Here is a 27835-nt window from a genome sequence, read left to right on the forward strand (position 1 = left end):
TGGTTTGGAGGCTCTGATTTTGTCTGATTGTTTCTCTGTGATGACTTTTTTGTGAGCGTTTGACATGCTATTGTGTGTATAAACTGTCTTGGTTGGATTATTATGATTAGAGCCACCCCTTTGATGGTTTGGAGGCTTTGATCTTGTGTGATTGATCCTCTGTGATGAAAATTTTCTGAGAGATGCATGCTATTATGTGTACACACTGCCTTGGTTGGTTTATTATGCTTAGAGCCACCCCTTTAATGTTTGGAGGCTCTGATCTTGTGTGATTGGCATGCTATTATGTGTCTACACTGCCTTGGTTGGGTTATGATGCTTACTGCCACCCCTTTGATGGTTTGGAGGCTCTGATCTTGTGAGATTGGTGCCTTGTGATGAAATTTTGTTGAGATTAGCAATGCTATTATGTATATACACAGCCTTGGTTGGGTTATGATGCTTAGAGCCACCCCTTTGATGGTTTGGAGGCTCTGATCTTGTGTGATTGGTCCTCTGTGATGAAAATTTTCTGAGAGATGCATGCTATTATGTGTATACACTGCCTTGGTTGGTTTATTGTGCTTAGAGCCACCCCTTTGATGGTGTGGAGGCTCTGATAAGCCACCCCTTTCATGGTTTGGAGTCTTAGGGCATATGATGAACCTTTTGTGATGGTTTTTAAACAAAAACACCCACTTATAGCAGTTACACTTGCAATTCATACATACTGCAGCTTATATATTGCAGCCTATATACCCTAACCCAAAATAAAGGCTGCAAACCAAAAAACAAGTTTACATCCTAAACACCAACCTAATTTGATGCTTATACTGTAAACCCCATGACCCAAGTGCCCTATCTACAACCCTAACACAGTGCTTAGATGCCCTATGTGATATGAGCCACCCACATCATTCTCAGGGAGTAGTAGATACTCCAAGCTGCCCCTTACAAGAGTTTCTTCAACCTCAAGTGAGGTTGGAAGCCCCACTGTCCTACTCAACCTATCTTTGTTCAAGTGGGGTATTTTGTAGTTGTTGCCCCCATGGACTTCTAGGATCTTGCTTAAACAGCTTTGCAATGTTAGGAAAACCTTGTTCAGAGTTTGTGGTGTGAGTTCCTCAAAAGAACTCCAAACATTTGCCAACAATTCATCTATATTGGTGGCTAGTTTGTCATCTTGTAGTGACTGTATAGCCCTAAAAAATCCAAGGTCCAGCACATTAGTATCTGGGGAGTTGGCTGGTTGGCTAATTAGATGGAATTTAAAACCATCTGTACTTGCAGCAGCCTCAAATTGGAAGTCAGAGGATGTGAGGTGGGGTTTGGCATTATCTTGTTGGATGTATATTTCCTTGCTTGCATTGGCTGGCCACTTAGCCTTGATTGCTGGAATAATCTGTGCATGATTTGTGATTGAATGCTTAGATGACTAAGTGATGACATTACTAATGTCTGATAGCATTGTGAAACAAAGAAATGTACAAACCTGATTAAGGAGACATTCTCTCATGGCTTCCTTGTTAACTGATGGGATAGGCTTTGTCTCAAGTGTCCCTCTTGGCCTATTCTTTGACTTTCTTTTGGCTGGAACTTGCTCTGTGAATGGAAATATGCCTATTTTACCATCAAAGATGGTCTGCCCATCACTGCCAAACATTGGCCTACTGACAGCACACATGAACATCACTTTAGTGATGAATCTTTTTGACTTACAAGACCTGTAAGGCTCATCCTCATCCGGCAACAGGTAGTATCTGTCTGAAGTCTTTGTCATGTAGAACCATTTCTCATCAATATGAACAATGTTATGCATTGCATGATAGAGAAGCTTACCTTCAGCTATGGTTGGCTGAATATGAGTCAGACACCATCTCATTCTTGAAATTTTGTTTGCATCAGTGAGTGCAGGCTTGATGGCATTTGTATGTGGTCTTATCTTGTTAGCCTTGGACCATCTGCCAGCTGTGGTCTTGCTAACTTGCATCTTTATAGCAAGTTTTCTTATGGAGGATCTCTCAAGCATAGACAAGTGTCTAAACTTGTCTTCATCAAGGTCTATTTTACCTTTTGTCTTGGTATAACCTGATGCTTTTCCTTTCATGACAACAGGTTCTCCTTGTTCCATTTGATGACTGGCTATCCTCCATAAGCGGCTGACTGTCCTTGGATGCACTTTGAATTTGTTGGCTGCATCTTTCAATGAACCATGTGGAAGTGCTCCAGCACGGCATTGCTGTTGAAGGAACTGCACAATAAGGTTCTTCTCTTGGCTGCTCAAACTCAGAGAGGCCCTCGACCCTTGCCCAAACTCTGCCTCTTGAAGAGGCTCTGCCTCTGGAAACTGTTCTGCCTCTGGAAATTGATCTTCCTCTTCAAATAACTCTTGCTCCATCTCCTCCTCCATCTCTTGCTCCATCTCCATTGCCCAATGATGAGAATTTTCTGAGGGTAAATTAGCTATAAATATGTTTGCTTTCTTTTTTGGTAGGTAGATTAGAAGTGGTTGATAGTAATGGTGGAGTGAATGTATTTATAGGTGTACCTTAGCATTTGATTTTTCCCTCCATGGATTGTACTAATTCCCTCCTAATTTTGGAGTTTGAATTAATGAAAAAATTGTTTCCCTCTTGTTTGTTTTGTTAAATTTTGGCCGATGGCCTCTTCACCTTTTAGGTGACTTAATTGTTGTTTTTATTAATCATATTGAAACATTTAAAATCTTAAGTTTATTTAATTTAATGAATTTGTCTTACAAGTCAACATTAAACATATTTTTACACCTAAAACTTAATTTAATGAATTTGTCTAACAAGTCAACATTAAACATATTTTTACACCTAAAAAGTCAAAAGGGACTCACTTTCAACCAACTCAATTCATTTATTACACATTCTACCTTCTCACTTCATTTATTACACACCCCACCTTCTCACTTCATTTATTACACACATCAATTCTTTCTTAAAACCCGAGCCATAACTATAACTGACTCCTAATATGGGACGGAGGGAGTATATAAATGGAAATAACCAAAAACGTTTTTAGTGGTATGTTTACAAATATAAAAAGAGGAATTTAAGAAGGAAATAATCAAATAATAGTACATTAATAAGGAAACAAGATTAAATAAAATCGGTTTATAATTTAAAGACTATTTATTTAAGTTAAGTTTCCTTTTATTAGTATCTCATCCCCTCCTCTATTAATACGTCGTTTTACCTAATCTGAAATCTCCCTCGCAAAATTAATCAAAATTCTCAACATGAAAACCCCTCGGATTTTGTTCCTCCAATCCCTAATCCTCCTTCTCAGCTTCGCCGGAGCTCAGCTGCCGACGGAATCCACCAACGACAGCCACTACTACCGTTGCGCCAGGATCAGCCCCGTGGCGTGGACCATCATCGCCGGGTTCATCGCCGTCGCCTTACTCTTGTGGCTCTTCTCGATCTGCATCGAAATGTGCGCTGCCGCTGCCGCCGCCGCCCCCGCAATGCGCGTCCGCTACCGCACCGCCACCGTAGTGCGCGTTCCCCGCGGCCTCGGTGCAGCGGTGCTCGACGCATTCCCGACGTTCACCTACGCGGAGGTGAAGGAGCACAAGATCGGGAAGAGCGCGCTCGAGTGCGCCGTCTGCCTCAGCGAATTCGAGGACCACGAAACGCTGCGTTTGATCCCCAAATGCGACCATGCCTTCCACCCCGAGTGCATCGACACCTGGCTCGAGTCAAACGTCACCTGCCCGGTCTGCCGGGCCAATCTCACCCCACAGACCGGCGACGAACCGGTTCATCTGCTTGAACCGGGGATTGGCAATATTATGGAGGAGACTAACTCGAGAACCGGCGAAATCGCGATTCAAATAGAAGGGGATGATGATAACCCGAGCCCCGGCTTTGATTTACCGCTCCGGTCCCTCAGGTCGTGCGCGACCGCGAGAGTGGTCGCTTTGGATAAGTTTAGGTCGCACTCGACCGGGCGCTTGTTGGTCCAACCGGTGGAAAATCTCGACCGGTTCACATTGAGGCTGCCAAACACGGTTAGGAAGAAGATGATGGACCGGACCGGTTCGACCGGTTCACTCCGGCGCTGGAGATGCGTGGCTACTTTACTGCCTAAAACGAGGAGCTTGCGGAGAGGTTTTAGAAGCGAGGAGTGGAGTGGCCAATGGGGTTTTTTCTCGAAAGGTGAAGGTCGACGAAAGTGGGGAAGCAGTGGGTCGCTGCTGAGGATACCTTCTTTCGTGTCGTTGGAGCCGACGACGGACATTGAAGCCGGTTTAATGTCAGAAAACCGGAGTACGTCCCCGGTTTAATATGTTGACTTTGAGTAGAATAGATCACTAGAGGGAAGCTTATTAACAGCAACCAAATATTTTTGAATTCTTTGGTTGATTTGATTTTTGTGTTTTAATTTCTTGCTCTTGGTAATATATCTAATGATGGATAATATTGTTTTCTAATCTAAGAAAGAAGGATTGGTCGTAGCTGTGACGTAAATCAGAGACTAATATTAGCTTGTTATTGATTTAATAATTTTTTACTATGATAACATCATAGTCTTATTAACCAGTTATTGATATTTTAACATATTTAATAATATATGAGAATGATTCTTAAATTTCACTATTTTTTTCCATCCGTGTTCTCTATATCTTAAAATTTTCATGTTGAACTCATAAAATTCAGATATATAATTATAAAGAGTATTATTTTATTTTTAACATTTTATACATATATTTATTTATCATAAAATTTGCACCCCTAATTCAAAAACTCTGTATTCGCCGCTGGTTAACTATGAACGTTGCTTGAAGTGTAAAGGATTGTAATACAGTACATAAGTTTGTAAATTAAATGTCCTAAAAAGGAATTAGCCATAAGAAATAAGTTAAAAACTCTAAACATATTATTTTAAAATCTGATATCGTTTTATAGATTTGTTAAATAAAATATTACTATATCTGAATTCAATTTGAACTTTCCTGAAGTAATAGCGGTTCCATAAGTAAAAGTTTATATAAATGGAAATAACCAAAAACGTTTTTAGTGGTATGTTTACAAATATAAAAAGTATATTGGCATCTAATATCATAAAACTTTCAAAAGGTTGGGTTTTTCCCATGAATTTTAAAATTGGCAAATAATATCACGAACTTTATCCCGGGTTTGTTTTTTTCCACGAATGAAAAATTCATTTTATTTTAATAGATTGAAGAACAATTTTGGAGGATGTGCTTCAACAAAAACTATCGTCAAAGATTGAAAAGCCTGAAGCTTTCAAAATTGTTGCCGTATCATGATATTATTTGTGGGAATTTTTTCATTCATGGGAAAAAAACAAACACAGGGTAAAGTTCATGATATTATTTGTCAATTTTAAAGTTCGTGGGAAAAACCTTACTTTTTGAAAATTTCATATAAAAAGGGCAATTTAAGAGGAAATAGTAAGGAAATAAGTTTAAATAAAACCGATTTATAATTTATCGACGCTTTATTTAAGTTAAGTGTGTCCTTTTATTTGCATGAGTATCTGTTTAAAAGATTAAAATAAAGCTTAGTCGTATCCAACTCTATGTGGAGTATGATTTATCCAATAATTAAATGGAGTAGTAAACAAATCCCCTATTTAAGTCTCACTTAATGATTCCTAAAAGCTATATATACTTCTCATAACTATCGTGAATTCTAGTAGTTCTGTGTTCAAAATTTCACAGTTTGAAAGCGCATCTGCATCAATGGCGGGAAAGGAGGAAGGACGGACGGTCGGGATCGATTTGGGAACAACGTATTCGTGTGTGGCAGCATGGCAGCACAACCGCGTTGAGATCATAGCCAACGATCAGGGCAACCGCACCACACCCTCTTACGTTGCTTTCACCGACGACGACGAGCGTCTCATGGGAGATGCAGCCAAGAATCAAGTCGCTAGTGCTCCAACTAACACCGTTTACGGTCAGTTTTTTCTCGTCTATGCACTTATTATCTCAACATTAATAACTATTATTACAATTAAATAAAAACTAATGCACCCTCCGTTTGTGAATTAAAAGACACTTTTAATTTTCCAAAATAGCAAAACGAGTCTTTTGTTCACGACGGAGAGAGTACAACTTAGTTAAAGAAAAACAAAATTCTACGTGTAAGACAAGTTGAGGAAACATTGTTTAGACAATATAAAACGATTTTCTTTTACCATGTAGAAGCACCTTAAACTCGAGAATTGATCAAACATCTTAAATATGCTAAGTTATGCATATCGAACAAACAATGCTCTAGATAAAGATGTTTGTATTGTTTCTTACTTAGCTAATTTGCAGACGCAAAGAGGCTGATTGGCCGGAGATTCAATGACCCAATGGTTGAGAGTGACATGAAACTGTGGCCATTCAAAGTCATTCCTCACCCCACCGACAGCAAGCCTATGATAGTAGTGAGCTACAAAGGGGAGGAGAAACAGTTTTCAGCTGAGGAGATCTCTTCAATGCTGCTCTCCAAAATGAAGGATATCGCCGAGGCTTATCTTAGATCACCTGTGAAGAACGCTGTCGTCACCGTGCCTGCTTATTTCAACGACTCTCAGCGCCAGGCCACCAGGGATGCCGGAACCATTGCCAGCCTCAATGTTGTAAGGATCATCAACGAGCCTACCGCTGCAGCCATTGCATACGGTCTGGATAATGGGGGCAATGTGGCTAAGAATGTGCTGGTTTTCGACCTTGGAGGTGGCACGTTCGACGTTTCTGTGGCCACAATTGAGGCAGATATCATTGAAGTGAAGGCTATTGCCGGCGATACTCATCTTGGGGGCCAAGACTTTGATAGTAGGATGGTGGATCACTTTGTAAAAGAGTTTGAAAGGAAGAATGGTAAGGACATTAGTATGAATCCAAGAGCTATTAGGAGAGTAAGGAGTGCTTGTGAAAGAGCGAAGAGGATCCTTTCATCTACTTCCCAAACTAATATTGAGATTGAATCTTTGTTTGAGGGTATTGATCTGTTTTCGAATATCTCTCGCGCCAAATTCAATGAGCTCAACATGGATTTGTTCAAAAAGTGTATTGAACTGGTTGAGAAGTGTTTAAGTGATGCAAAGGTGGAGAAGAGCAGCGTGGAGGAGGTGGTGCTCGTAGGCGGGTCGAGTAGGATTCCGAAGGTTCTATTTAAAAATCCATTAGACTTATATAATTGTCTGTTGTCTATTTATTACACCAATGTGTCATAGTTATTTTTGTTTCATAATTGCCAACAGGTGCAGGAGTTGCTGAAGGAGCTTTTCGATGGGAAGGAGGCGAGCAAGAGCATTAATCCAGACGAAGTTGTGGCGTATGGTGCTGCAGTGGTGGCTGCCAAGTTGAGCGGTGAAGGCAATGGCAATGTGCAAAAGCTCATCATTTTCGATGTCAATCCGCTTTCACTTGGTCTTAGAATTTATGGAGATGTGATGTCAGTATTCATTCCGAGGAACACACCAATCCCTACAAGAATGGTGAATATTCATCCGACCACCGGTGACAATCAGACCAGTTGCAGGTTTGCGGTGTTTGAGGGCGAACGAAGCAAGACAACCGTGAACAATCTGCTAGGCGAATTCGTTCTGAGAGGCATTCCAGCAGCGCCCAGAGGTGTTGCAAAAGTCAAAGTGTGTTTCGACATTGATGTGAACGGTATCTTGAATGTGTCAGCAGAGCACGAGGGCACCGGGTTGAGAAACGAGATCACCATTGCCAACTACAAGGGCAGGCTGTCTAGAAAAGAGATCGAGAAGATGATTCGGGATGGGAAAAAATACAAGCTGGAGGATGAGGAGTTTAGGGAGAAGGTTGATGCGAGGACTGCGTTGGAGGACTACGCGTACAACATGAGGGACGCCATGAGATGTGAAGCCCGGATTGGAGCGGACGACAAGGTGGAGATAGAGAAGGCTTTCGAGGCTGCAACGGAATGGATCAAGTCGAACAAACTCGCGAGGGTTGATGCATTTAAAGAGAAGATGGAGGAGCTTAAGAGGATTTACAATCACATTCAAGCAAAGATGCTCCTCCACAGTATGGAACAAGTAGATTGATTATGAGCATATGTGTAAGGGCATGATCGTGCGCTGTGTGTGTGTCTTTACATATATATATGAAATTTTAGTTTAGAATTAAACACAATATTATAGTATCTATATCTGTACATATATAAAAAAGAAGTTTTGAAATAAATTACATGAATGTCATGTGTAGTAAAGTTTATTTCAATTTAGTAATGCAATTATGAGTTAACGTTGCTTATTAGTGTACCACCTTTTATTTGTTTGATGGTCGTGAATTTGTATTCTGAGACAATAATTTGATATCCTGATTTAATGTCCATTACTCATATACCGTTAACAATTGTTGGGTATCATAAATTCATTCTTATACAACATGTCATGTACCACCTTTTATTTGTTTGATGCTAATGTGAGTTGATTTTTTTTTGAAAATATAATTCAGTTTCTGAAATGGTACACGAGTACTACAATTAGAGATGCCCAAGGTTTACGGTTCGGGCGCTGAATCGTGAAACTGTAACCGGCGGTTACGGTTCCGAACTAGAACCGTGAGATTTAAATGAAACCATAATCGTCACTTTTGGAACCGTGGGCCGGTTCAGGTTTAAAATTTTCAAAACCGAAACCGTGCCGGAACAGTCGGTTTCGGGCGGTTTCAAATCGAAACCGCGAAAAAACGCAGGAATATCGTGAAACCGAGTTGAAACCGGAAAAAACCACCTGAAACCGTCGCTTCGGAACTGTGAAAAACAGTAAAACCACCGGTTTGAAACTAAAACCAAAACTGAAACCGGCGATTTTAAAACCAAAATCGTAACCGTGAAACACCCTCACGGTTCAATTCTGATTTGAGAATTTCCAAAACCGAAACCAGCATTCGGAACCACCCTCACTCTTACATAACTCTCTCCTCACTTTAACTATTTATTACCATCATTTTTCTAAAATGAGTGCAAGAAATAAAATGATTCAACTACCACGGAGTGGAGGGAGTATGTAGTTATAGTATTACATTTGTGTTGTGTATTAATTTATTTACAACTTATACAACTAGGATCCACTATTAAACACTAAAAATAGTATTCCCTCCCTCCCATTAAATATGCAACATTTTCTTTTCGGCACAAGATTTTATTTGTGAGTTAATAAAGAGAGATTAAAGTAAGAGATAAGAAAAAGTAGAGAAAGTATTATTTTCATTTTTAGAAACATTTCATTTTTAATGAGACGTACCAAAAATGAAAACTTTTCATATAAGATCTCACAATCACTAACACTATTTTTATTATTCTTCTCATTTCTCTTAACTTACCGATCATGCATTGATTTACGTATTGTCCCAAATGTCGCTTTCTTTATGGGACGTTGAAAATCTCACAAAGAGACGAACTTATACTATAAAGTTGTCAATTCCATCGAATTGAGTAGCAACCTTTAGCTTTTCGGAATGTTTATGATGAGTTGACCGATATTTAATAAGCAACGTCATTTTATTATACTACTAGGGGGTTTCACATAATTTTTCTTTTGTTTTTGCACCAAAACTGGTGGTTTTGGTGGAAAATCGTCTGATTTTAGAGACACTACATCCACCCAGCCTGCACCTCAACCGCCGCTCTTGAACCGGGAAATCGGTCGTAAATCAGGAAATTGCGCTTCTCCAATAGCGCCAATTTAGAAACGGTCACCATTGCCAACATCAAGGGCAATTGAGAGGATGATTCGGGAGTTCAGGGAGAAGGCTGATACGAGGAATGCGCATGAGTGACTGCACCAAACATGAAACCAGGATTAGAGTCTTACAAACTTGCCAAGGTTGATGCTTTCAAGAGAAGATGGAGGAGCTTAAGAGGATTTACAATCCCATTCATGACAAGATGCTCCACAGCATCATTATGGGACAAATCGAATGATTAAGAAGATATGAGTAAAGGCATGATCCTGCGCTGTCCTTTTCTATATGGAACCATAAAACTAACATTATTATAGTGGCCTTAACCATCAGTTATCCATCACCTGAATAAAGAAAGTTCACTTAATACACAAAAACCACTACATTCTGAATTCTCATCTCCAAACTAATCTATGAACACACTCCACCCAAGCAAAACACTAGTTGCTTGCAACCATGGCATCATGGGCTAGGTTTTCCACTTTTTTGATACACAATCGGTTGTTATCCTGAGCATCCGGGATCCGATCAAGAACAATTGAATCTTCTTCCTTGATTTCACCCCTTAAGATTTCCATAGCTATCTCATTCTCAACCATCTGTTGAATCACCCGCTTCACTGGCCTCGCACCAAAGTTGGGGTCGAACCCTAAAGTTGCCAGCACTTTAACCGCATCCTCCGTGTACTGCAAGTTGATATTCCTCTGTTTCAGTCTGCCTCTCACACGATCCAGCTGCGATAAAGAAAATACATAGTTCCATCAGTATATCCTCTACTTGAACATGTACGTTGGTCTAGTCGAGCATATAAAACTGATGGAGCAACTTACCTGAATTTCAACAATTTTACTGATTTGTTCCGAGTCCAGAGGCTGGAAAACAATGTATTCATCAATCCGGTTCATGAACTCTGGACGGAAAGTTTGTCTTGCTAGTTCCACCACCTGCCTTTTCATCACATTATATACTGCATCCTTGCTATCCTCTGTGTTTCTAAGAGTATCGAGGATGTAATGAGATCCGATGTTTGATGTCATGATCAGAACCGTATTAGTGAAACTCACAGTCCGTCCTTGAGAATCGGTTATCCTTCCGTCATCCAAGAGCTGCAACAGGATGTTGAAAACATCATGATGTGCCTTCTCGATTTCATCAAACAACACCACTGAATATGGCCTTCGCCGAACCACTTCTGTCAACTGTCCACCCTCTTCATACCCAACATAGCCTGGGGGTGCACCAACCAGACGTGAAACTGCATGCTTTTCCATATATTCACTCATATCAATTCTTACAAGTGCATTCTCAGTGTTGAAAAGGTACCCAGCAAGAGTTTTTGCTAGTTCAGTTTTACCAACACCTGTTGGCCCCATGAACATGAAGCTTGCAATAGGGCGATTTGGGTCAGAAAGCCCTGCCCTCGAACGTCTTATTGCATCAGCTACAGATCTCACTGCCATATCCTGCCCAACAACCCTTCTGTGGAGAACGTCCTCTAGCAAAACGAGCTTCTCTCTCTCAGTCTGCTGAAGATTAGATAGTGGTATGCCAGTCCATCTGCTTACTATCTCAGTTATGTCAAGATCCGTAACTTCCTCTCTTAGTAATGACTTTCCAGATGTCCGATAATCAGCAATGTTTTTCTCAGCTTCTTCAAGCTGGCGCTGGAGTGCCATCAATGTACCATACTTGAGTTCAGCAGCACGACTCAGGTTGTATTCACGCTCAGCAGCTTCCATCTCTAGGTTAACTCTGTCAATCTACTCGCACCAATAAAATAGATAAGTCCAAGGATAGCATGAGGGAGCAAATTTAATAGCTGCTACGAGAGTTTTAAGCTATTACCTCTTCTTTAATTGACCGAACTCGGTTCATAAGAATTTTCTCATTTTCCCACTGTTTGTTTAACTCCCCTTGCTTTTGTTTTAGAGCCACCAAATCATGTTCGAGCTTCATCAATCGCTCTTTTGAAGATGGGGCTGTGTCGTTTTTAAGAGACAGCTTTTCCATCTCCAACTTGAGCACTGCCCTGTCTATCTCATCCAACTCAGTAGGCTTCGATGTGATCTCCATTTTCAGCTTTGCAGCAGCTTCATCTACAAGGTCAATGGCTGGCACACCAAATTTCACTTGTATGAGTGTGTGACTGAATTTGGATTATCTATTTCTTAAAGTAAACACCCTAGAATATTCATGTTTAGATAACTTTATAATTACTGAAACAAGGAAAAGATCATTGGGACGGATTATACTAGCGTTAGTTCATTTCTGCATAATAGGGCCTTAAGTGGTCCCACACTAGAAAAGATGAGCAACATATGAGAAACAAGTTGTGTTCAGGCAACAATTAATCTAGTTTTGCTCATACCCTATTGCTTGCTAAACTATAATGCAGCCATATATGGCTGAAAAGTTACCAGATGAAGAGTTCTCTAGTTGATATGCATCTGTAATGCTAGAGGAAGAAATATAACGTAATATGAGAGCATGTATAGTGTCGCTTGTGTAAACAAAACCTCTGGTTTACCTTTGTCAGGTAGAAAGCGCTCTGTGATGTATCTATCCGAAAGAATTGCTGCTGATACAAGAGCATTGTCTGATATTTTCACCCCATGGTGAAGTTCATAACGCTCCCGTAACCCACGCAAAATAGAAATTGTGTCTTCCACAGATGGTTGTCCGCAAAATACTTGTTGAAATCTACGTTCCAAAGCAGGGTCCTTCTCAATGTATTTCCTGTACTCATTCAGTGTGGTGGCGCCAATGCATCTCAGTTCCCCACGGCCAAGCATGGGTTTCAACAAATTTCCAGCATCCATAGCACCACCAGTAGCCCCTGAAATGGAGAAATCTACTAATCACAACATGTTCATATGTGTACAAATTACAATCATGATCACAATATTTCCCAGGCCTACAATTAGGACATAATCATATATCCAAAAGGTAACTTCTGTAATCAGTAATAAAGAAATATAACTTGATCTTAATCGGAAGCAAATTAACAAGGTGAAAGCATCATGCTTCATTACAATGAACTTTTTAAATACCTGCTCCAACCACAGTGTGAATTTCATCAATAAACAATATGAACTGCCCATTAGAAGCCGTCACTTCCTTCAGGACAGCCTTTAACCTTTCCTCGAAATCCCCTCGAAACTTTGCACCAGCGAGCAAAGAACCCATGTCCAGAGAGATCAACTAATGCACACATGCAAAAGAAGATTCGAAATTAGAATGATGAGAGAGGTAAGAATATTCAATAAAACCAAATTGTAAAATTGGAAGGGTCAGGGGACTCCTGCAACTGAAAAATACTACTCCTGTTAAACTTCAACGCAGATATTATCTGAATCTCCTTTTTAGATGCATGTTAGAGTAGAGTGTTAAAAATGATGACAAGTGCATATGCCCCAGCCGGAGCAGATGATTCTTAATATTTTCAGTGATGACTGATGATACTAACAGAGGAAGTAATGAACAAGTGGCTTCTTTGCAAATGATAGTTTTATTACTGATGAAGATGGAGTGACTACCTTCCGATTTAGCAAAGGTTCTGGAACATCTCCACGGACAATCCTTTGAGCTAACCTGCAACATAGATGGTGTATTATTGATAATTGCATCCCATCTTCTAAACCTTCAAATACAGATTCTTTTCATATACAATGTGCAAAATCATCAATACGTGCTAGAGTTTGCAATAAGTTAATGTCTGTCCTAAATCCTAACACGGGAAAAAGGAAAATGAACACCCATTAAGCAATGCAAACCAAGTCAATCTCCCAAGTTCTTCCAGAATTGAGTATATTCATTGAGAAGCTTCTTCTGATCAGAATATGTCATATAAAATTAAATGAGGTCTACTGAAAGAGCATATAAGAAGACGAAATACAGAATAAGACACAATTGCAAAAGTTTTGAGATATTACCCTTCAGCAATTGCAGTTTTTCCAACTCCAGGTTCCCCAATTATAACAGGGTTGTTCTTTGTTCGACGAGATAATATTTGGATGCAGCGGCGTATCTCATCATCACGTCCAATAACTGGGTCGAGCTTTCCACGCCGGGCAAGCTCAGTTAAGTCATTCCCATATTTCTCAAGTGCCTCATATTTACCTTCTGGATCTACAATTGGAAAATAAACACTAACTTATAAACCATAAACAACAAATGAAGCACAAAAAGCAGTCTATAGTTAAAACTGTCATCAATCCACACGGATAAGCATAACAATGGTAGTTCAATAACGCATCCTTCCTCTGCCTAGAACCAACATTGCAACAAACTCTTTCAAAACATAACTAAAAGGTGTTGAAAGTAGAAATTGCAAGATGGTAGTACAATACATACTCTGATCGGTCACTCTTTGACTGCCGCGCACGGCATCAACAGCATCCTTCAAAGCCTTGTCAGTTAGCTGGAGATTGGCCAACAGCTTTTGCCCAAATCTTTTATCCGAAGGGAACGACAAGACCAGATGCTCAACAGACAAAAATGAATCTCCCATTTGCTTTTTACATTTGCGAGCATTCTCCAAGAGAGAAGTGAAGTGCGGGCCCACAATAGGCCCGGTTGTATCCCCGGAGACCTTAGGCTGCTGAGATATGAAGTCGTGAGTGGACTGCAGCAGCGAAGTGTTGTCAACACCAGCCTTGGTGAATATCCTCCGAGCAAGGCCATCCTTCTGCTCCAAAAGAGCTTTCATGAGATGCTCAGTCTCCACCACTTGATGTTTGCTGTCTTTTGCAGCATCCACAGCTCCGAGAATTCCATCCCACGCCATTTCAGTGAACTCGGAGTTGCTAATCTGCCACACGCCGAATTGATATTGGAATAAACAGCAATTCGTGATTAATTCAGCGAGGAAAAGGAAAATTATGGTGAGATACCTGAGAAGAGGCGGCGGAGGAGTAAGAGCGGATGCATGATGAGGAGACTGAAGGAGAAGAAATTGTGTTGGCATTGAGGTTAGGAGTTAAGGGACGAGCATAGAGACTCGTGGCGGAGGCGGAGCGGAACGCAGGGGAGGATGGTGGTGGGGTTGGAGGAGCCCTGGCGGTTGCCCTAAGCGCTGCGACGGCCGACCTGCTGAGGCGCGTCGCCGGAGAGCTTCTAGAAATTGGCATCGTCGCGGAATTGAAACGAAAACAGATTTCAAGTGTGTGATGGGGTTTATGAATTAACGGCCAAAGCTTGGGGAAAGGGAACGCACTTCTACTAGTACACTCTAGAATCACGTAGAGAATTCATTTTGATCTATATAATAAATTATTAATATAAATATAAATATAAATATAGGGGCATGTTAGGGTGTCACCACCCCTTAAAATAACACCATACCGTCATTTCTAGTCAATCATTTGTACACATGGACGAATAATAAGTTGCCACGTGACAAAAGAAAAAGACCCAAAAAAGACAGTCAGCAATTTGCTGGCCTTTATCCAGCAATTTTTCTTGTCCAGCAATATCCGACACACTATACAACAATCTATAAATTGTTGTGTAGTGTTTGTAATATTGCTGTGTAGCGTTTATAATATTGCTGTATAAGTGGTGTCACGGTGTCACTTTAAGAGGGGTTGTCATTTTAACAGAAACTTATAAATATAAATATAAATATAATTATAATTATAAATAAATGAATGAAAAGACCATTAAACTAGTCACGTTATTTTAGTCGATTTATATTTTGGATTATGGTAAATCAAATCGTAAATGTGGTCAAATTATAATTATTTTTAATAAATTTTAAAATTGATTTAGTTATTTCCGTACCGATATTTATGGCAAAAGTTTATTTCATTAGAGCAACCGTAAAATATTTATGATATTTAGACCATTTTTTAAGTTTGTGACAAGTAAGTTAAAAAGCAAGCCATATTGATTTAGTTGTATTAAATAGGATAAAACAGCTATGTACTTTAATCGGATATACTGATTGGTTTGTTGTATAAATTAACAAACGAAATATAAAATTTGTGATATTTTAGAACAATTTTAATAGCTCGTGGAAAATAATTTAGCTAAAATTTAATGCATATGGATGCCAACATCGTATGCCCGCTTAAACGACGTAGTTTGTAGGTGAAACTTATAATATTATAAAATAATTACACAAACTTTAGTTTGAAACTTTATTATGGAAATTTTATTACTACAAGTTCTACGTTAGTGTATCTTTCCACCACTATAGTTCACAGTTAAATTTGACAAAAGTTAGTGTATTTTTTTTGCTGTTAGCCCTTTGAAAAAGAGAAATTATTTCATTATTACTTGAAAATAGGAAAATACAACTAGAATTTAAAAACTACAATATAACCAAATCTTAAATTTTTCTCGAGCTTCTTGGGCATTTTATTGTGATGCTAGCCTCGGGCAACGTGGAAGGTCCATAAAAATGATCAATGTGTAAGACTTATGCAATTAAACTCCGGCACCTACACTCCGTCGTCGGCCTATCATCAAGTTCAGTGATTCCACCATCGACAACCATCATTTTCAAACACGAGCAACCGAAACATCAACGAGTTCCTTCCAATCCAGAGTATATAATCGACCTATGTTGTTTTCATTTGCCAAAGCTCTATGAGTTTGAAGGGTATGGCATGGAATTATAGAAATATTAGGGAGTTCTTTTCATCTTTTTTGCATCATGAGAAGGACCATGTTTATAATTCTTGCTTACGGAATGCATACATATATAACTAAATCGGTGGGCACTACCAATTTAAAACCTTCCCAAGATACAAATCCATGCATTTCCTTATCTGATTAGAGGAACAAATGGTCATGTTTGGTAGGAGTGATAACTCATCTAGTAAATTGTTCATAAAATTCCTTATCACCCCTATCAAATATGTGCTAATGAAATGAATTATGGGGATTGCAAATATGCAAAACCAATTTTTAGGAACTCTCTTGTAGTGCATTTTAAAAATTAAAATGTGTGAATGTCATTAAACATTTTTAATATTTTATTTTTGAACGTTGGACAACTTTAATATTTATGAAATTGAATTTTATAAGTTAGTAAAAAAATAAGTAACACGTCAAATTCTCATTAAACAAGAGTATGTTACAAATTTACAATTTTTTATTAGATACGAAAGCATAACATAAGAGCATCTCCAATAGCGGCTAGTCCACCGATTAGCCGATTCACGTCGCTAGCCGGTCGGCTAGCCGAACTATTGGAAACGGCCAGCCGTGAATCGGCGTGGGCTAGCCGATTTGAGAGCGCTGGCCGCCATTGTGGCGTGCCGATCGGCCAGCCCCCAATTTTTGTTCTTTGTTAAAAAAAATTTTGAAAACCTATATATACGCGATTTTAGTTTCATTTTCATTTGCACCACTTGTTTTAACGAGTTTTCTCTCTCTCTAAATTTCTGTATAAGAGCAATATCGAGCGATGAGTAACGCGGGTGGTAGCAGTGGTGGTAGTGGTGGGGATACTGAGGAGTACGAACAGCAGATGAACGAGGCTATGGAGGCCTACATGAACCGCGAGCTAGAGCGGTACATCGCCCTCCCCCCGTTCTCCACCGCCGAGCAGTGATTGATCGGGATCACGTAGCTGCACATCAGCGGCTATTTGACAACTACTTCTTAGAGAACCCGCGGTTTCCCGCCAACATATTCAAGCGGCGTTTTAGAATGCGGAGGGAGTTGTTTATGCGTGTCGTTGACGCTTTGGAGCGTCGATATCTTTATTTTCGCTTCAGGCACGATGCGTCTGGCAGACCCGGCCACACCCCTATTCAAAAGTGCACGACGGCAATCAGGCAGTTGGCCTACGGAGGCGCGACAGACATGTGGGATGAGTACCTCCACATCAGTGAGTCGACAGCCCTGGAATATCTGAAGTATTTCTGTCAGGGCGTGATTGCAATTTTCCGTGATCAGTACCTTCGAACCCTACCCCCAAAATTGTCATGATCTGATGCAGATGCACGGGGAGCAGCATGGATTCCCCGAGATGTTAGGCAGCATAGATTGTATGCATTGGGAGTGGAAGAACTGTCCGACTGCCTGGAAGGGAGCCTACACGACCGGCTACAAGAGAAAGAATCCCACGATGATCCTCGAGGCCGTAGCTGATTACCGGCTGTGGATCTGGCATGCGTATTTTGGGGTAGCCGGGTCGAACAACGACCTCAACGTCCTCAACTCGTCGCCCCTCTTCAACGAGCAGTGTCAGGGCATCGGTCCGGCCGTCTCATTTGTGGTCAACGGCAACCGGCATGATATGACTACTATTTGGCGGATTGGATATACCCTAGGTGGCCCGTCTTTGTGAAGACGATCAGGCATGCGGCGGATGACAGGAAGGCTTACTTTGCGGAACGACAGGAGTCGGCGCACAAGGACGTGGAACGTGCATTTGGTGTGCTCCAGTCTCGATGGGCAACAATCAAGGGTCCAACGCGTTTGTAGGATGTCAAATGCATTGCTGATATAATGTACGCCTGCATTATCTTGCACAACATGATCGTCGAAGACGAAGGCGTACAACTGACTAATTGGGCCAATGACGATGAAGCCGGTCCAAGCCACAGAACGGCCACCCCTAGCGTATGACGTGGGGTACCTCACGATGAAGTCGGCCGCCTCTAGGCACATGCCGACATGCGCCAAGTGGATGCTCATATTCAGATCCAAAATGATATAATTGAAGAGTTGTGGGCACGAAAGACTGCACGACGATAGTTTTTTTTCTTTATTATGTAATTTATTTTTTTAAATGAATGTACTTTTTTTTAATGCAATTAATGAATTTTCCCGTATATGTCTCGTAAATTTAATTTCGTAATTTAATCGTAAATTTTATTCCGTAAATGTAGTTGTTTTTTAATTATTTTTATTGCGGCTGGCCTATGGCTGGCCTAAGGCTAGCCTATTTGAATAAAATGTAGATGTGGCAAGTGGATTTTTAGTGCTGATGACGTGACAGAGAGAGAATGGATGGCTGACATATTCTTATTGTGGATGCTCTAGCTTAAATAGGTTAATTTCAACACTTTTTATAGTTATATAAAATATTCATATTTGAATTTGAATAATTACTATACCTAGGTCCAAACCAGGCACCCGTCTTTGCCTCTGAACCAATACGTCGTCGTCGCCATAATTCTCCAACAGCAGAGGGCAAAATTTCTCCGCCGCCGGCCCTCGGCCACCGTCAACACCTTCTTTCTCCTATCGCGGCTTCGACCACTAGTAATTAGATGGGTTCGGTGAAGAGACGGACGTTGGAGGAGGGCTGCGACACTCCGCCGCTGAAGCAACGGAGAGAGAATGGGAATGGCGATGAGAATGGTTTGATAGATGAAACTGTAACTTGCCTTCACGAAGTATCGTATCCAGAGGGGTACCAGCCTCCCGCTTCAAATAATCAGCAGCGTGAAGCAAAGCCTGCCAAGGAATTCCCCTTTTCTCTTGATCCTTTTCAGTTGGAAGCTATCAAGTGTCTCGACAACGGAGAATCCGTCATGGTATTAAACACGCCGCTTTCTGGTTAATTTTTTTTTTTTGTTTAATGGAAGGAGGGGAGCAGCAAATAGTGTTGAACCAATTAGTGTTGATTGCTTAGTTGTTTGGCCAATGGCCAAGCTTAGTTTAGAGAGCTTATTATAAGCTCCTACTTCCTATAAGATGTTTCATGAGCTTTATAAGACGTAAAGTTGTTAGTGCTTATATTGTCAAAGTGTTTGGATAATCTAGTTTATAGAATTGTGAGTTAGAGAGATGAAATTGGAAAGGTGTATATTGAAAGTAATAAACTTTAGTATGATTGTGGAACTTTTTTGGGGGGAGCTTATAAGTTTTTGGAGCTTATTTCTACCGTTTATGACCTGTTTAGGAGCTTATAAAACATGTGTGTTATTGTGTGAGAGGTCTGTTTTTGATGGGGACAGAATATGGTTATGAAATGTTTGTAGGTCTCTGCACATACATCTGCTGGTAAGACAGTTGTGGGCTTGTATGCCATAGCGATGTCGTTGCGGAACAAGCAACGTGTGATATATACATCTCCGATTAAAGCTCTCAGCAACCAGAAATATAGAGAGTTTAAAGAAGAGTTTTCTGATGTTGGGTTGATGACAGGCGATGTCACTATCGACCCCAATGCGTCTTGCTTGGTGAGTTTGCTGATACTTACATATGCAGATATGCGTAGTTGTTGATGTGTTCTTTCTTTTAGTTTACATAAATTTGATTTTGGAATCTTGTTTCAGGTTATGACCACTGAGATCTGGCGAAGCATGCAATACAAAGGATCAGAAATTACTAGGGAGGTGGCCTGGATTATTTTTGATGAAGTACATTACATGAGAGACAGAGAGAGAGGTGTTGTGTGGGAAGAGAGTATAGTTATGGCCCCGAGGAACTCCCGATTTGTGTTTCTATCTGCCACAGTGCCCAATGCAAGGGAGTTTGCTGATTGGGTTGCAAAGGTACTTGACTTGATTCACCACTTTGCTTAATGGAGTATTTAACAAATGCTATGCTTCCGAACACATAAATCACGAATATGTTAATATTAAGTCTGATAATATTCATAATATTTTGTGTTTTGTGTCAACCTGTCAAAAACAATAAAACGATAACCTGCTAAAAACTCAATAATCCGGTAGTGAATGATAACCTGCTAACAATCTACTAATAATTTTGATAAAGACTATTTAGTGACACATGACATGATTGCACAAATTCCTAGCCCTACTCAAAATTATAAGAAAACTATGAGTCTATCAATGCTTATCTATTATATTTGCATGAGGATGGAAGTTCCTTTGAGATTCCTGCATATGTATGATAGAGATAGAAAGACCTTTTTCAACGCATTGATTTCGAGTAAAGAAATGACTTCCATATTTCTTGGGGGTTGAGGGGTTTCCATTTGTTTTAAATTTTTTTAACTCTCTTGAATCTATTATTTTGCAGTATTTTCTCTCTTGTATTGTTGTGCTAATATCCTCATTTATTATCCAGGTGCATCAGCAACCATGTCATATTGTTTACACAGATTATCGGCCAACACCCCTTCAGCATTACGTCTTTCCTTGTGGAGGTGATGGCCTCTACTTAGTGGTTGATGAAAAGGGTAAGTTTCGCGAGGACAGCTTTCAGAAAGCTCTTAATGCTCTGATTCCGGCCAATGAAGACAGAAGGAAAGAGAATGGGAAAGGTCCGAAAGGTTTAGTTGCGGGTAAAGCTGGTGAAGATAGTGATATATTTAAGATGATCAAAATGATCATTTTGCGCCAGTATGATCCTGTCATATGTTTCAGTTTTAGCAAAAGAGAATGTGAATTTCTTGCTATGCAGGTAGCATTCTTTCTTTACATTCTTTTGAGGCCGAATAAGATGGATTAGTACTACCTTTTAAGAGTGACCAATCACCTTTATAATTTCATGAACAGCATATTTATCTTAAATGTGCAATCGTAATGTCAGTTCATAGTATAAGAAATAGCTGAGCCACACCTGACTTAGATTCAGCCTAAAGTTTGGTGTCCTTGCAGTACAGAGTGCTATTGTAAGACTGCCAACTCTTTTATCTCATCATCAGAAATATCATGCTATATTACCATTTTAATTATCTCCAGCTTGTAGACCAGTGCTGTAAAGATATTCATAGTTATTATTTGCGCCGTTATAGTTAGTAGATACTCACTCTGGCCCATTCAAAGTGACACATTTCTATAAATAAAAACATCTCTCTACTTTATTCTCTCTCTCCACTTAACAGTTATCACACAATAAAATCTGCATAAAATCATGTGCCCAAAAAGAAATGCTTCACATTGTTTGGGATGGAGGGAGTAACATATTCTATTTCCAACAGATGGCAAAAATGGATCTAAGTGATGAGGATGAGAAAGTAAACATTGAAACTATTTTCTGGAGTGCTATGGATATGCTGTCGGATGATGATAAGAAGCTGCCACAGGTTAGATTATTTCATATCGCATCCAATATAATATAAGACGTATTGACCACTATAATGAACATACTTCTTACTATGTTATTGTTCATGTCTTCGTATGTTGACCAATCCTAGGTTTCAAATATGCTGCCCTTGTTGAAACGAGGCATAGGTGTACATCACTCTGGTTTACTGCCCATACTGAAGGAAGTCATTGAAATCTTGTTCCAGGAAGGATTTATCAAGGTCAGTTACTTGATAGGAGGTGTTGATGATACCTCATATCACTCATTTGTCTAACTTCACTTCTTTGCTCAGAAATAGTGCTTGAGCCTGTCCGTAATATTGGCTCAAGTTTGTGTTTTCTTGGGTCTGGAAATTGAAAAGGCAAGCATTATCTCCATAAGTTTTTTAATGTACGATTCTATAGTGGTACAGTGACCTACCTTCTGTATGTTGCATACTTCCTGTAACCTATATAGTTTTCTCTGATATGACGCCAAAAAATCTATATGGTCATATGTATGTTGTAAAGGTGAATATTTTCTAGTTATGGCTGAGAGATGTTGATTACCTAAATTACTTATGAATTTACTCTTACACTTATTGTATGCATTGCAGCAATAATTTAACTGGCGCTGTATGTTGTTTTTCTCTCATGCATTATTTCTGATTAAGCATTTTTACCTTCTGTCTTCAGTGCTTGTTTGCCACAGAGACCTTCAGCATTGGGCTAAACATGCCTGCAAAAACTGTTGTCTTCACTAATGTTCGGAAATTTGATGGAGATAAGTTTAGGTGGATATCCAGTGGGGAGTATATACAAATGAGTGGCCGAGCTGGTCGTCGTGGAATTGATGATCGGGGTATTTGCATCCTTATGGTTGATGAGAAGCTAGAGCCTTCAACAGTGAAATTTATGTTGAAAGGAAGTGCAGATTCTTTGAACAGGTGCTTTATCGGAATTGTTATTCAGTGACATGGTTATGGCATAATTATTAGTTAAAAGCAACGATATAGTTGGAGTATTGCATGAAGTAGGCTTCATTTTGTACCATCTTCTCGAGCTGTCTTTTGCTGTTATAATTAACTTGTCCTGAGTTCTCCTGATCATGCTAATCGCCTATAATTAACCTGCTATAAATTCTTCTAGTTTGGTATATTCCAGTTCGAACACATTAGCTGCATACTTTAAGGTGCATTACTACACATTAATAAGTATTAATCTATGTTCTAAATACAGATTTAGACACTGCTGTAAATTAATGGCTACGACAAATTTATTTATTATATAGATGTATAAATTTGTCTCATTTTTACGTTACAGTTAATTAGTTATTGCTCAGACAAATAGTCTGATTGTTTTTAAATTGAGAATGGTTTTATATCGTGTGATTGCTTTTAACTATTTGTTAATGATGAAAATATATACTGGTATTCAATTGCTTCAATAATTCTTGATCTGGATACTGACTTTAACATTAGTCATTGAAAACACTCAAGATTGCTTTTGCAATCAAAATATTTTACTTGGATATAGATCTAATTGCTTATATGATGGATTACTTCTCTTAATATGCAGTGCATTCCACTTAAGCTACAATATGCTTTTAAATCAAATACGAGCTGCAGATGCGGATCCTGAGAATTTGCTTCGTAATTCTTTCTACCAGTTTCAGGCAGATCGTGCCATTCCTGATCTTGAGGTCAGTTGGTATATATGCTCTTTTTAAATTTTAGCTCGTATGTGCAATCATATTCTAAGCATATAACTTTTCCTTGCAGAAACAAGCAAAGATCCTTGAAGCAGAGAGGGATTCTATTGTAATAGAAGAAGAAGATAGTGTGGAAAACTACTATTCTCTTCTAAAACAATACAAAAGTCTGAAAAAGGAAATCCGTGATATAGTTTTTTCTCCAAAAAATTGTTTGCCTTTTCTGCAGCCTGGAAGGCTTGTTTCTATACAATGCACAAAGAATGATGAGGACTCCCCATCATTCTCTATGCAGGATGAGGTCACATGGGGAGTAATCATAAATTTTGAGAGGGTTAAAGTAGCCTCTGAAGGTAAGATGGGTTTAAGTTATTTGTGGTCTTTATGTGTATTCGCTCACTCACTAGCCTTACTCTTGTGACCCAGATGATGCAAACAAGAAGCCCGAAGATGCAAGCTATACAGTGGATATTCTCACAAGGTGTAGAGTGCATAAGGATGAAATTGCTAAAAAAACAATTAGAATTGTTCCCTTGAAGGAGTCTGGAGAGCCTGCTGTCATTTCGATCCCTATTTCACAGGCAAAATATTTTCTATCCCATAACTCTTCGATATCTTGTGGTGGAATTTGTTTTTCACGTTATGTGATGTGATTTATTTTGGCATTTACTTTTTACCTAATGCTGCTGAACTTAAACAGAGGGTGGTGTTACAGTGGATCTGAGGAAAGATTTATGAAGAATTATAATTTGGTCAATGACCTTAATTTTTAGTTTTGGAAGCTTTATAATTCAGTTAAATGACCTTAATTTTTAGTTTTGGAAGCTTTATAATTCAGTTAACTTGTTCTTTCCTTGCTATGAAAATTATTTATATTTTCCATAGCACTCCAATATGCAGATCAGACTTTAAGTGATGGTGTTATAGAATAAAATACAATACTTTTTCTTCAATTTTTTATATTTATTTTGTTGATTTTGCAAGTAATTTGTACTTCTCCTTGTGATGACATTTCCTATGATGTCTTGTCATCAGATTGATAGCTTAAGTAGTGTCCGGCTAATAATACCCAAGGATCTTCTTCCATTAGAGGCTCGAGAAAATACTTTGAAAAAAGTGTCCGAAGTTCTGGTAAGATTTGCAAAAGAAGGTGTACCTATTCTAGATCCTGAAGATGACATGAAGGCAAGTTAGGAATTCAGTTTTCCATTATGGATCTGATACTCAAGTATTTAGAAGTTTTTAATCTAAATTAATCTGGTTAATTAATGGTCTAAAAACTCCAGGTTCAAAGCAGCTCTTACAGGAAGGCGACACGAAGGACAGAAGCACTGGAGAATCTTTTTGAGAAGCATGAAGTTGCTAAATCTCCTCTGATTGAGCAGAAGCTCAAAGTCCTGCATAAGAAGAAGGAACTTACAGCAAAAATTAGATCTCTTAAGAAAGCAATGAAATCTTCGTCTGTGTTGGCATTCAAAGATGAATTAAAAGCCAGGAAAAGAACTCTTAGGAGACTGGGGTAAATATGACTTAACATCTATGTCTCTTTTTTAAAACAAAAATCTGCTACTTCCACCTTTATTTGGCTGACGTGGATATATATCTAGGGAGAACGATTGTCCTTTCCAGATAGATATTGTTTTGGACTTTGTTACACTAGTTCAGTCTTTTCTTTGTTCTCTAAAATATTTGCCTTATGATTTTACTCCCTCCGTCCCAAAAGAATATGCACTTTGGATTCGCCACGGGTTTTAATGCAAAATTGGTAAAGTAAGAGAGAGGTAGAGAGAAAGAGTAATTAAAGTATTGTTAGTGGAGAATGGGTCCCACCTCATTAGAGAGAAAACAGTCTTCAAAATTAGAAAGTGCATATTCTTGTGGGACAGACTAAACAGGAAAGAGTGCATATTCTTGTGGGACGGAGGGAGTACTTATTTATGAATATAGAATGTCTTGATAAACATCTCCTAGAAACATTGCCATTCTTCTCTATCTGCCTCTGTTATATTGTTTCTCAGAAATTGGCTTCAAAATCTATGTGCAAAATAATTTTTGAGAGCGTGACAGCTTGGGAGTTTGTTTTCAAATTTCTCCTATTTAAGTGGAGAGCCAATTATATGCCTAAAAACCCTTTCTTTAAGAACTTTATATGCTATGGCTACTCTTGAACCTTGATTCTTTCTTAGTGATAAGTTCTTCATCTACTGCTATTGCTATGAATAATGATTATCATATATCAGTATTAATCTGAAGATCTTTCAAATACACAGATATATCACAACTGATGATGTTGTTGAACTAAAGGGTAAGGTTGCTTGTGAAATCAGCAGTGCGGAAGAGTTGACATTGACAGAACTCATGTTCAATGGGGTTCTAAAGGATATAAGGGTGGAGGAGATGATATCTCTTCTGTCATGTTTTGTTTGGCAAGAAAAACTACAGGAAGCTCAAAAGCCGCGGGATGAGCTTGAGTTGCTTTTTATGCAACTACAGGAGACTGCACGTAAGGTGGCTAAGGTTCAGCTTGAGTGCAAGGTACCTGTTCACTTTATTCGTAGTTCTCCTGGAGATTGATTCTAGTATTAGTGTCTGTAGTTGCTTTTAATGCTATCTCTTGTTTGCATACTTCATAGATTGTCTAGCGTTGTTCTTAGAAAGGATAGAAACTTTGTTTTGTTAAAAAATATTATTCCGTGTGCCCACAAGGAATAGAATTTTGATAGGAGTAGGATTATCTAACAAATGGGAAAGAGGGCAGTGACTCGATTATGGTCTAGTTGGTGACTTGGAGTCAAACTCCATATGCATAAAGCCATAAATTGATAACCTTTACCTCCCTAATCAGTGGCTGGGGTTTTGCTTGGTTTACAAGGTTTAATGGTTACAACAAGATGACAATGACCATTGCTCTATGTAATTGTTGGCTTTGTTTTGTTTTCTTTTGTTTTACTTGACTAATTTATGGGCAGTTGTCAACTTTCTGCGGAAGGTATATGCTCCTGCTTTTAAGATAGTCAAATACCTAGTTTAATCTCTGGTGGCAGGTCAATTTATTTTGTCACAGCTTTACATTTTGAGGGCCTCCAATATAAAATAGTACTGTAGCTGTTTTTACAAGTGAAATGGTGGAAACAGAATTTCAATTTCATGCTGATATGTACCTTTCATTTGAAATGGTGGTCTCTGTGATTGTTTAAATTTAAATAAGATTACCTTCACCTGTGTCATCTCAAATTTCTATTTACCCCAGGTACAGATTGATGTTGAGAATTTTGTGAGTTCCTTCAGACCAGACATCATGGAAGCTGTCTATGCTTGGGCTAGAGGATCTAAATTCTACGAAATTATGGAGATGACTCCTGTTTTTGAGGGCAGCTTGATCCGAGCAATCCGGAGACTGGAAGAACTCCTTCAGCAGCTCATACTAGCTGCAAAATCAATTGGTGAGACAGATCTTGAAGTTAGATTTGAGGATGCTGTCACCAAGATCAAGAGAGATATTGTCTTTGCTGCCTCCTTGTACTTATAGACTATAGACGACTTGGGAGTAATTTTTATACCATGATTCAGCGTGAGAGCGATGGCTCCAGTGTAGTAAACGTCATGTGGGGAAGAGAACACCTTGGATCTGGAATGTCCACCAACTTGGGGAGAATCTTCATTGCTGGCATTGGGGACAAGCTGGCGAAGTTCCCCATATTCCAGAGGGAAGGTGCTATGCTGGAGTAAGCAGAAGGAAGAGACTTTAACTTAAATGCTTGCTGCAAAGTTGGGAAGAAAGCTGTTGCTATAGAAGATACCTGAATCATGTTATACTTGTCCTGTTTCACTATAGGTTGGTTTAAAAGTAGCTACTTCCTGTTCCATAGATTATAAGTAGTTTTGTTATTTTTTTGTTTTCATGTTTCTCCACATCTTCTGTTGCTGTAAAATGCTTTTAGAAAAGGAATCAATTAGAGTTTGATGATAGATTTTCCCATTGTACTAGATATGACATTATATAAACTGGTTCAATTTCTTCCAAATTCATTATGTTCCTTTGGCTGATTGTTGCAGTCGGGCAGAGAATATTCTGGTAGAGAAACGAAACTAACAAAACTGATAAGGATCCAGGTAGTGTGAGATCCATTTCCCAAAGAAAACCAAAAGTGATATTTTATTTTACTAATTTTTTTGTGGTGATTTTCAATTTCTCAAGTAGGCAAAAGATAAAATTAGATCCAACAACTATTGAATCTAAACCAAAAAAGAAAGAAGATTAAGCAATGGGTAATGAAGAAAGAGGGATAAATGTCATAGATGGAATAAGCTAAGGCATTTACACCATGCTAATATGCATTCATGGCTGAACCTTCAAGTTATCCACAAGCCTCAAAGTATACCTCTACTTGATCCATGCTTCACTAAGAATTGATGGATTCAAGCAACCTATAACTAAGAATTGAATAGGAAACCCTCTTCAAGAGAACAAATCTCAAGCATATAATTTCATAA

The 27835-nt window shown here is 39.1% G+C and overlaps 5 protein-coding genes across 5 annotated transcripts; 3 read left to right on the forward strand and 2 right to left on the reverse strand.

Annotated features, from left to right (window-relative positions):
• Positions 1 to 841: 841 nt before the first annotated feature.
• On the reverse strand, positions 842 to 2394 carry LOC148930987 (uncharacterized). Its single transcript, XM_089067036.1, has 2 exons — positions 1472 to 2394; positions 842 to 1381 (listed from the first exon to the last, which is right to left on the reverse strand). Exons 1-2 carry the CDS (start codon positions 2387 to 2389, stop codon positions 842 to 844), a joined length of 1458 nt encoding a protein of 485 aa, XP_088923162.1. The 5' UTR covers positions 2390 to 2394.
• Positions 2395 to 3245: 851 nt separating this feature from the next.
• Positions 3246 to 4331, forward strand: LOC125210223 (RING-H2 finger protein ATL38-like). Its single transcript, XM_048109792.2, has one exon. It carries the CDS (start codon positions 3248 to 3250, stop codon positions 4295 to 4297), a length of 1050 nt encoding a protein of 349 aa, XP_047965749.1. The 5' UTR covers positions 3246 to 3247; the 3' UTR covers positions 4298 to 4331.
• Positions 4332 to 5719: 1388 nt separating this feature from the next.
• Positions 5720 to 8049, forward strand: LOC125210224 (heat shock cognate 70 kDa protein-like). Its single transcript, XM_048109793.1, has 3 exons — positions 5720 to 5936; positions 6302 to 7137; positions 7234 to 8049. The coding sequence occupies exons 1-3, from the start codon at positions 5720 to 5722 to the stop codon at positions 8047 to 8049; spliced, it is 1869 nt and encodes a 622-aa protein (XP_047965750.1).
• A 1892-nt stretch (positions 8050 to 9941) lies between these two features.
• LOC125213902 (chaperone protein ClpB3, mitochondrial-like) lies at positions 9942 to 14916 on the reverse strand. The gene is made up of 9 exons (XM_048114691.2): positions 14584 to 14916; positions 14045 to 14501; positions 13624 to 13819; positions 13228 to 13282; positions 12742 to 12892; positions 12219 to 12527; positions 11537 to 11802; positions 10522 to 11451; positions 9942 to 10425 (listed from the first exon to the last, which is right to left on the reverse strand). The coding sequence occupies exons 1-9, from the start codon at positions 14818 to 14820 to the stop codon at positions 10132 to 10134; spliced, it is 2895 nt and encodes a 964-aa protein (XP_047970648.1). The 5' UTR covers positions 14821 to 14916; the 3' UTR covers positions 9942 to 10131.
• Positions 14917 to 18760: 3844 nt separating this feature from the next.
• LOC125213570 (DExH-box ATP-dependent RNA helicase DExH9-like) lies at positions 18761 to 27366 on the forward strand. The gene is made up of 14 exons (XM_048114193.2): positions 18761 to 19188; positions 19636 to 19836; positions 19933 to 20151; positions 20690 to 21025; positions 21546 to 21650; positions 21762 to 21872; positions 22327 to 22577; positions 23209 to 23332; positions 23412 to 23694; positions 23768 to 23922; positions 24377 to 24526; positions 24628 to 24860; positions 25612 to 25876; positions 26592 to 27366. The coding sequence occupies exons 1-14, from the start codon at positions 18922 to 18924 to the stop codon at positions 26868 to 26870; spliced, it is 2979 nt and encodes a 992-aa protein (XP_047970150.1). The 5' UTR covers positions 18761 to 18921; the 3' UTR covers positions 26871 to 27366.
• Positions 27367 to 27835: the final 469 nt, after the last annotated feature.

The sequence above is a fragment of the Salvia hispanica genome, chromosome 3 (assembly GCF_029641045.1).
Source record: "Salvia hispanica isolate PSC_SH4W2 chromosome 3, Shi_PSC_v1, whole genome shotgun sequence".
Classification (NCBI taxonomy): domain Eukaryota; kingdom Viridiplantae; phylum Streptophyta; class Magnoliopsida; order Lamiales; family Lamiaceae; genus Salvia; species Salvia hispanica.